Source organism: Solanum dulcamara, chromosome 10 (genome assembly GCF_947179165.1).
Source record: "Solanum dulcamara chromosome 10, daSolDulc1.2, whole genome shotgun sequence".
NCBI classification, from domain to species: Eukaryota; Viridiplantae; Streptophyta; class Magnoliopsida; order Solanales; family Solanaceae; genus Solanum; species Solanum dulcamara.
The window spans coordinates 60804361-60815484 of NC_077246.1; the positions used below are offsets into that span (position 1 = coordinate 60804361).

Here is an 11124-nt window from a genome sequence, read left to right on the forward strand (position 1 = left end):
TTTGTTTTTTCCACGAAGAGATTCATTTTCCTCAATTTTTAAGGAAATTATTTTCTTAAAAAAATATTTTCACAATTTTTAACTAACCAAACATAAAAAAAATCGAACAACACCCTGAATATTGTGGAGTTTTAGCTTGCTAGATGCAGTATGGAGGCTACCATCATTTTCACCCACAATGGAGATCATTTTTGTCCTCATTTGATAATTTGCTTCGTCTCATTGTTTTAATCCAGCATCATCAAATGACTCTCAGACTATAACACGACTCAACATTTACAAATAATAAACCAAATCCTTGAAAACAGTATTAGGCAACTATCTAATTGAGACAACAAGATGCATTTTCTAGTTGATACTACTATAAGAGTGCATATATTAAATAGGGTTGAAATGGAGAGAGTGATGGCATTGCTGAATGGTATTTTCTCCGTCCCAATTGGTGTGACGCTCTTTCCTTTTTAATCAAATAAAAATTTCTTTTATTTTATAATAACTCAAGTTTAAAATTCTCATTTTACTCTTAACGAGATAATTTATAACAACACAAACTAATATGACTTACTTTAACCAACAAATTTTAAAAAAATTTCTACAGTCAAACATAGTTAACTAATGTGGGTGCCCAAATTTGGATGTCCTAGTACAGACTCTGGTTCCCCGTCCAAATTTAAAACTAGATTCTCTCCATTTCTGGAAAGTTTTCAACATGGGAGTGTAATACTGTTGACTTTACTTCTAGAGTTCTAACTTCTACATTTCAGAAATTGGGACCAATCAAACAATCATTCTATGAGCCATTAATGCCACTCTTTTAGTGAAGTCCCCCTCCCTAAATTCAATTGGAGAAGACCCCAGTGGCCACCTTCATGGCCATTCAAAACTCAGAAATTTTAAATAGTTGGCATTTACATAATTTCTGGGGATTTAGAAGAACATCCACTTGAGTAGTCTATAAATATTCGTCTTCACTGTAATCCTCGTCGTAATCAGAGGCTGATTCATCATTTCTGGGTTCCAGTAGAGTATGCATATCAAAGGATGATTCACCTACTTCCATTTCTTCCATGTCAATAAAGTCATAACCCATCCGCTGATCGAATTTCTCATCAGAACAATTAAGAAGCCATGCAAGGGAACATTTTAAGCCCTTTTCCGCAATTCTTTTATGTCTTGGTTTTATTGTGGACTCCAGACCATAAGTGAAGAAAGCTGGCAAAGCGACCAAATCTTCCAACGGCCTTGCCATTGTGGTTTTGAAATACTCAAAACTCTGCTTCATAATGTCTAGATTTAAAGCAAGCACCTGGGGACATCCAACAACCATTTCCCTCACTTGTTCCGAGGAAAAACCACATCCCTTGAGGAAATCAACATGCTTCACTACAGGTGCTTTACTGAGGCTGATAATCTGTGGCATCTTTTCAACAACTCGACCAAAATCTTCACGAGTAGATCCAATTATTGAATTGAGAAATTCTTGTTGACTTGGAAGCTTTGCCTCCATGTCGATTCCTAAGATCTCAGAATATTGTGCAATTACTGAAGGAAGTGCAATTTCCCTCACATGAAACTGTAAAAGGGATTGAATGTTTGGTTTTACCCTTTCTTGTAGTCCAAACCCAAGAATGTGAGGATGCTTCTCAATCAATCTAGCCACAGCTAGTCTCGGAATTCCCAAGACTTCCAGATATTCTACAAATGGTTTAATTACCCGACCTACCCGCATTCCTAATATCTCAGGATATCTAGTCAGAAGCCCACCAATTTCTCTTCTTGCCACTCCAATTCCTACTAAATAAGCAACTGATGTACTCATTGTGCCCTCAAGCTTGAACCCCAACACTTCAGGATACTTCTCCAGTACTCGAGGAATATCATTTGGTTTAATATCCATGCCTTGAAGATATTTCACAACTGGAGCAAGGTCTACCACCACACTTGCATGTAGAACTTGTGGGTACTGCCGCAAAAAGTCTGTCAAGGTGGATTTTCTAACACCCAGTTTGCCCAGATAATCAAGCACAGGAATCATGTTTTTCTTCACACTGCATCCCAGAACAAGAGGATAGTTGTTAATATCTTCAATTGTGAGTCCCAATTTGTGAAGAAAATCCACACGTTCTCTCATGACCTCCACAGTGACAGGAAGCTCCAATCCATCGAGCTCATCAGGTACAACGCCAATGCCTCTCAAGAATTCATAAACACGTGCACGATTGGCTGCTTTCTCATTCTTCATCTCTAATAAACTAGGATGAGTGTAGAAAGATGAGCTCTTTTGTTTCTTACTTCCACTGTAAGTGTCTGTCTTCACTGAAGAGGAAAGAGCAGCTCTCGTAGTAAAGCAGCACGGTAATCTCATCATCAAGTCCTTTTTCCCCATATTGGAACTTGAAATACTTGGAGCTGAAGTGGATATTAAGCGGGCTTGATGGAACGTGTTGGAAGGCAACTCATGGTTTATGAGCAAAAAACTTGGATTAATAATGCGATTATGACTAATGATTTTCATATTCTGAAGATGAAAACCTGCACCAGACAAAGATACAATTGTCAAAAATAAGCCTTCACACTTGCAATATCATCAAGAAATAAGTTGAACAATACTATCATTCTTTTTCTCCTGGTTTTAGTAACTAATGAGTTAAGGATGACCTTGAAAGTACTCTCGCACATGGAGGCATTTCACTTGTACAGTAATGTTGCATAGTAAGAGAGCAAGGCTTCCACAACGAAAGTTAAAGTAGAATGTGGCCAACAATAAACCTTTGGATCTAGCACATGAGGGTGAATGATCGAAGTATGCAACTTGTGCTTTTAACCACAAAAAGGAACCAAGTTGTAATTTTTAACTAATATATGATTCAATCAATAAAGAAAATCTAATGTGCAAAAAACTAGTTTACTAGACTGAGAAAGTATGGCCACCCTCTCATGTTTAGAGAGCACCAGGACCCGTAATAATAATTACCACGGCAATATTGAGAGTCTCTGGATGTAAAATTATGAACCTTCCATAGAGAGAGATTTGTAGGTAATGAGATAGTAATAACCAGCCTCTACGTATTCAACAATCCAAGCACCAACGAGAAACTACTCCAACTGTTTTTTCCCCCTTCCACTACATCCATCTGATCATCCCACCCCCACCTTCCCAAAATAAGCTTTTATTGTCTGAAACATCATCCATAAGTTCATGCATGTGTTAGTTCAGGAATTATACGCTTTGAAGTGGGAGATGGGAGAAATTAAAGTTCTGGTAGGATTAGGGCTGGGCATAAAATACCGAAAACCGAATTACCGAACCGAACCGGCTATTTCGGTATTTCGGTATTCGGTAATTCGGTATTTCGGTTCGGTATTCGGTACCGAAATTGATATTTCGGTATTTCGGTTTCGGTATTCGGTATTTCGGGATTTCCCGAATACCGAACTTTTTAATTTTTTATTTTTATTTTTTTTTACAAAAAAACTGGAAAACAAATTACCAAAAAAATAAGAGTATAGTAAGAGGAAACTATCTCATTTTTTCATTTCCCTTACCATTTTCATTTCAACTTTCCCACGTTTACCGTATATTATATGCACACTTACACGTACATTATGGATAACTGCTAAAATTTAATTCATGTACATGTAAAAATTATAAATTCTAATTTCAAATTTATGCAATTGATTAAGAATTCTAATTTCACTTTGCATGATTCCCACGTTAGTTATCTACATAAATTGTTTGGTAGTTACATTGAAAACGAAAGATTCCAACTCTTTCATATCTTTGCAGGAACTAATTAATAATTAGTGCAGCGATGTAGAGTTTTTGGATAATTCAAAGAAAAACATATGTATAAAAATTATGTATGATATATTAGAGATTTTTGTTTTCACTCTTTTTCATTATTTTTATTACATGGTAATGTTTTTTTTATTCTGTATCGATTCATAAATTATTTTCTCTTTGTTTACGATGTATCATTTCTCCTCCGTAGAATGTGGCTTACGAGCAATTTCGATTTCGATATTCGGCAAGTTAAAATGCATATATTACTTAATTATGGTGTAGTAATAAAAATGTAAGTTAAGATATGTATTCTTTAGGTTAATGTAAATATTAAATGCGGATAAATTTTTATTGTATATTAACTATTAAAAAAATATGGTATTACCGAATACCGTACCGAACCGAAGTTTGATTTACCGATTACCGAATTACCGAACCGAAGTTTGAAAGTTCGGTATTTGGTATATACTTTGAATTACCGATTACCGAATTATCGAACCCGAACTTTGAAAATACCGAACCGAATACCGAACGCCCACCCCTAGGTAGGATAGTTGGTGTTGGAGCAGCTCTCTCAGAGAAGAATTTCCTCTTATTTTCCGGATTAACCAATCACCAGAGGCAGTGGAAGCAAAAATGAGGGAAGACAGTGGCTGGAATATTTGATTGAGAAGGAATTGCTACAACTGGGAAATTGATCAGATACTGGACCTGTTAAATAGACTGGAGTACATAAACAATAACCACTAAAAGGAGGACAGGGAAAGATGGAGTCACAGCACAAAGGTAGAATTCACAGTGAGAAATTTGTACAAGTTCTAGTGAGAGGTGAGTCAGGTGACAATAAAATTAATGACTGGCCTTGGAAATCATCTGGAGAACAAACACCCCGATACAGGTAACCAGTTCACATGGATTCAGACTTATGAAGCTTGTCTTACACTGGACAATCTAATAAGGTGAAAATTCAAATATGCAGTAGATATTACCTGTCAGTATGAATATGAAAGCGCCAGACACATTTTCTGCATTGCAATGTAACACAGTAAGTGTGGAATACGTTCCTGAACCTTTTTGGCTAAACAAAGCCTTTAGCAGTCGGGACTCTTTGGAAAGTTCAGAAGGAAAAGAAGAAGCCGTAGCAGTCCATTCCCAGTCTTACTTTTTGGACAATTTGAAGAAAAAAGAAGATAAGATGTTTCTGAAGGAGAAACAACCTCAGTCCCCACTTTGAAAGCTAGATGTCTTTTGAATCCATACAGTTGGGAAAAGTTTTTGGATGTAAATAATGTGAATCACCTATTGGATTTTTGTTAACTCTTCACTTTTATTAGGAGTCAATTATGAATTATACAGTTTGCATCCTATGAATGTCTTTATCAAAAAGGTTTGGGAAGACATGACGTTATATAGGAAGTTGCGGAGGAAGCAGATTTGGGTAGATTGTTAGTAGGTAGTGAGGATTGTCTTGCTTATCCTTCCTCACTACATAATATTTTTTCTGTAGTTTCTTGTCCTTAGATTTTTGTCACTATTGACCATCTCTTGTACTTCGATCATCACACTAATTTTTTGTAGTTACTATTCTTTTTTTAGGATCGTCATGCTTTTTTAGTATCTGCTTTGATATGCTTTTCCTTGAGCCGAGGATATATCGGAAACAACCTCTCTACCTCCCAAGGTAAGGGTAAGGTTTGCCTACACTCCACCTTCAAGGTTTGCCTACACCGCACTTGTGGGATGACACTGGATATGTTATTGTTGTTGTTGTTGGGAATTACCAACAAGATATGGAAATTTTAAGGAGATTTTGAATCATTAATCTTTTGAATTTTTTAAGAAGAAAAAGACATACATTACTAAAAGAAACTTTTTGCTTAATTACTTCTTTAACATTCCCCCGATTTGGAATTATTGAAAACTTAACTTCCCAAGTTTTCTTCAGGGGAATTCCTTTTAAGCATTTCCCAAATTAAATAGACATAGCCATACACCATTTGCTGCACCACCTAACTCTACTCCTTTTAGTAAGGACAGTGCAAAAATATTTCATTCCATAATTTCTTTAACTATACATGACAACTAGTGAATGACCAAGTGTCCCCCAATAGCAGATGCATCAATCGTGACTCATAAGCTGCTTATATGGTGACAAAACAATCAAACTAGTCTCTTCCTTTAAGAACTAAGATCATTGTGCTGGTTCTTCTAATGTCAAAAATTATACTTCTATGCAGCCTTCCATAAGAATATGCACAGGTAGCAGCATCTGACAACCATTGAACCCTAAATGACCTAACTTCAGAATCAGCAGAGCCAGGTCAACTGAATAGGAACTCCCCAAAAGCTTTCAGACTTACTGACATTCCCAGCTAAAAGATCACCCACAGAAGAGTATGTCTACAACAGACAGTTCTTATTGCTGCATGGCTTTTGGTAAAATGGTAAAGAAAGTACAACTGGTAATGTGTGGTAGGCGCAGGTCACTAACTGGAACTCTGCAGCTAGCTAGACGGTTAGGCTCATACTCCTCGAGCTTGGAACTTGTGCATCAACTAGGGACAGGCCAGCTAATGTACAAGAGATTTCAGTTATCAACAACAACATACCCAGTGAAATCCCACAAAGGGGGGCATGGGGAGGGTAAAATGTACGCAGACCTTACCACTACTTTGTGGAGGTAGAGAGGCTGCTTCCGAAAGACACTCGGCTCAAGTGCATCAAACCCAAGTAACAGAAGAAGAAAACAATGAAAGAAAGCATAGTGGTTAATAAGAAAAGCAGTGCAAAGACTACAAGCGAAAAACACTAACAACCTCAAAACAACGTGATAATTGACATACAATAAACAACATATGGCAAGAACTACAGGGTACGACTAGTCCTACGACAAGCACTAGACCTACGTAGGGAACGACAACACTCTACCCCTACTAATCTTCTATCCTAATACGCGACCTCCACTCCTTCCTATCTAAAGTCATGTCATCGGTAGTATGAAGCTACAACATGTCTTGTATAATCAACTTCGCAATACTTTTTCAATCTAACCATAACCCTTCGCGTACTCCCTACCACCAACCTCTCGCACCTCCTCACTGGGGCATCGATGTCCTCCTCTGCACATGTCCAAACCATCTCAGTCTCGCTTCCTTCATCTTATCTTCCACAGAGGTCACTCACACCTTCTCCCGGATAACCTCATTCCTAATCTTGTCAGTCCTAGTATACTCATACATTCATCTCAACATCCTCATCTACGCAACATACATCTTTTGAACATGTGAGTTCTTGACTAGCCAGTACTCCACCCCATACAAAAAGAACGATTTAACCACCACTCTATAAAACTTACCTTTTAAGTTTAGCTGGTACCTTCTTATCACGAAAGACTCCAAAGGCAAGCCTCCATTGCATCCAAGCCGCCCCAATACGATATGTGACATCATCATCGATGTACCCACTACTCTATAGATATCTTAACTAATTCAAAGCAGATAGTTAGCTTGGAAAAAACTCTTCTTCACCAAGATACTTAAAAAAACTGAAAATGAAATAGAGGATCAAATTGAAGTTGTAACCTCTATCCACTGGCCAGATACAACAACTATTAAGGCTCAATTCCAGACTAGATTCTTGGATAAAATGTTACCACTCTTTGGAAATAATAAGCTCTTATCAGTTAGCCATCTACGTAATTCCAATGAAATCGTACTCTTCAGCACAAAAAGGATTTATCGTATAGTTCATTAACAACATTTAGTGGGCTGCTGACCAAGGGCGGCTCAACCCTAAAGCCACTGAAACCAAAAATCCCCTAAATGCAGTTCGCTCAAATACGAAAACATACCGAAGATGCACAAAAAGGAAATAAATTCGATCGATTAAACGAAGAACCAAAAGAAGTGAGCAGACAAAAGATGAAGGAGATACATACCTACATACACAAAAGAGACAACCAGATCTGATGAAAGGCGATCTAAAATGTTAATATTAATTCTGAGAAGCACGCAATAGCACACTTGAAGAAACATTATCTATTTATTGTTACAGATACTTTTATCTCTTAATTTATCTAATTTAGTTCAATTTAAATCAATCATATTTTAATATTAACTTTATAAGATTATCTTCAACTTTTTGAGATGTTTAATTAACCACTTCAAATTCAAATTAAATAGATTAGCAAATAATTAAATTTAAATATTTTAACTTTGAATGTTTTTATTTTAAAGATAACAATTACTATAATATTGAGTTTTGTAATTAAAAATATTATGAAATATTATATAAGAAAAAAAATAATACTCTAATTGGCATATCCAATAAATTAAAGTCTTAATTTTATTTTTAAATACTTTTAGAACAATTTCGATAGTTCATGTAACAACTAATTATATTAAAAAGTTTTTAAAACTAAAATCAATAAGAGAGATTTAAACATTTGTGTTGTTGTGTAACGTACAATAATTTATATATATTTATTCTTGACTTACAAAGTATTACAACGAACTGTTACACTGTTAATTAAAAAAAAGAATTAATTATTAAATTATGAACTATCACAATATTATTTAGAATTTATAAAAATAAAATATATATAAAAATTATATAAGAGTAACACTCTTTTTACTAAATGACACAAGTAGACTCAAGCAGGGGTAGATCCAGCTTGCGGTAAAGGATTTCATCGAAGTCTCCTTCGACGAAAAATTATACTACTTATACATGTTTATAATTATTTTTCATACATATATAATAGATGTCCCTTTCAACTAGTTCATGTTTTTATTTCTTTCACATTTTGAACACAGCTCTAATGGTGTGCGGGCAGGTTTGGCTCCCCTAGTCCAAATTCAGATATAAGTTCTAGTGCATACTTTCTTTGTGACATTACTATATCTGTGCTAGATCTGAAGAACTCAATCCCCAGAAAGAACTTCAGTTCCCTTAAATCTTTCATTTTGAACTTCTTTTAAATCTCTTGTCTGGTGCTGCATATAAGCTGATGGTTGCTTCCGACTAGTTTTGTGAACAATGAGTGGTCATAATGGCTTTACTTGAACCCCATCAGTAATAATGCCTCTGTCAGCTTTATATTCCATTGTCTTGGTGCTTACTTAAGACCATACAAGAATTTGTGTAGTTTGCAGATCTTATGAGTCTCCCCTGTCTGACAAACCCACTAGGAATCTCCATATACACCTCCTCTAGTAGATCACCATTAAGAAATGTATGATAGATGTACCAGCTCCTAGAGGCTACAAGTGATACAATGGACCTTACGGTCACCATTTTTGCCACAAGACTAAATGATTCTCCATAATCTAGCCCCACTTTCTGACTGTAGCCCTTGGCCACTAGTCTGGCTTTGTATCTTTTCACTGCTCTTGAAGCTAAAATTTTGATATTATAAATCCACCTGCACCTAATGAGTTTCTTAAGGAAGGTGTTTGGGTTTTTTGTAAGAGATGATTTGCCATTGGGTTTTCATGGGCCGCGAATCTTGGCTATTGCTCTTACATAATAATCTATTTGAAATTCTAATTATAACTATTTACACTTTTAGAAACATTTTACTAATTATAACAAATCTATCTATATATATATTATTATTATTATTATTATTATTATTATTATTATTATTATTATTATTATAAAAGAATGAATATAAATGTTGATTGACCAAAATATCTACTAAAAGTTGATTTACTTATTTGCCCTTTTAAGTTAAAATTCTCCATTTAAAAAATTACTAATGGATATAAATATAATTTTGTACTAGAACTAAACAAAACATATTTCTATTAGGACTGAGTTTATTGCAGAATATACATTACCCTATTAATACTTGGAGCTTAACATTAAATCTATTTCAACTAAACTGTGAGTAGGAAATTTCAACACGTTTTATAATATTAGATGACCAAACGACTTTTATATCCTTAATGAGTAAATATTTAATTAGTTATAACTTTAATTAATTTCAAAGTCCTACATATTTGCATAATAATTAAATAATTATTATTTAAAGAAAATAGTGAATGACAATTTTGTCTATTGGAGAAAATAGTAAATGATAATTTTATCTATTATAGAGTCTTTCAATAAAGGAAAAAATGTTCAATCAATAATTCAATGAGATACAACCTCCCGTGATTAACCTTTTTTCTTAAATTCAAGATGATTTGAGACTCAACTCCTCGATCCCAGATCGGATCGGGGTAGGATCTCAATTTGAGTGTCGAATCTCGAGTCAAAAATTGGATAAGATTTCGGGTGGGGTGTCAGGGTTGGATCCCGAGTTAGGTGTAAGTAGGGCTGGGCATAAAATACCGAAAACCGAATTACCGAACCGAACCGGCTATTTCGGTATTTCGGTATTCGGTAATTCGGTATTTCGGTTCGGTATTCGGTACCGAAATTGATATTTCGGTATTTCGGTTTCGGTATTCGGTATTTCGGGATTTCCCGAATACCGAACTTTTTAATTTTTTATTTTTATTTTTTTTTACAAAAAAACTGGAAAACAAATTACCAAAAAAATAAGAGTATAGTAAGAGGAAACTATCTCATTTTTTCATTTCCCTTACCATTTTCATTTCAACTTTCCCACGTTTACCGTATATTATATGCACACTTACACGTACATTATGGATAACTGCTAAAATTTAATTCATGTACATGTAAAAATTATAAATTCTAATTTCAAATTTATGCAATTGATTAAGAATTCTAATTTCACTTTGCATGATTCCCACGTTAGTTATCTACATAAATTGTTTGGTAGTTACATTGAAAACGAAAGATTCCAACTCTTTCATATCTTTGCAGGAACTAATTAATAATTAGTGCAGCGATGTAGAGTTTTTGGATAATTCAAAGAAAAACATATGTATAAAAATTATGTATGATATATTAGAGATTTTTGTTTTCACTCTTTTTCATTATTTTTATTACATGGTAATGTTTTTTTTATTCTGTATCGATTCATAAATTATTTTCTCTTTGTTTACGATGTATCATTTCTCCTCCGTAGAATGTGGCTTACGAGCAATTTCGATTTCGATATTCGGCAAGTTAAAATGCATATATTACTTAATTATGGTGTAGTAATAAAAATGTAAGTTAAGATATGTATTCTTTAGGTTAATGTAAATATTAAATGCGGATAAATTTTTATTGTATATTAACTATTAAAAAAATATGGTATTACCGAATACCGTACCGAACCGAAGTTTGATTTACCGATTACCGAATTACCGAACCGAAGTTTGAAAGTTCGGTATTTGGTATATACTTTGAATTACCGATTACCGAATTATCGAACCCGAACTTTG

The 11124-nt window shown here is 34.6% G+C and overlaps 1 protein-coding gene across 1 annotated transcript; it reads right to left on the reverse strand.

Annotated features, from left to right (window-relative positions):
- Positions 1–561: 561 nt before the first annotated feature.
- LOC129870476 (transcription termination factor MTERF4, chloroplastic) lies at positions 562–7791 on the reverse strand. The gene is made up of 2 exons (XM_055945280.1): positions 7722–7791; positions 562–2532 (listed from the first exon to the last, which is right to left on the reverse strand). The coding sequence occupies exon 2, from the start codon at positions 2513–2515 to the stop codon at positions 953–955; it is 1563 nt and encodes a 520-aa protein (XP_055801255.1). The 5' UTR covers positions 2516–2532; positions 7722–7791; the 3' UTR covers positions 562–952.
- Positions 7792–11124: the final 3333 nt, after the last annotated feature.

What these genes read in the sequence shown, in the direction of transcription:
- LOC129870476 (XM_055945280.1), bottom strand. Translation starts at nt 2,515, where the DNA reads ATGAAAATCATTAGTCATAATCGCATTATTAATCCAAGTTTTTTGCTC.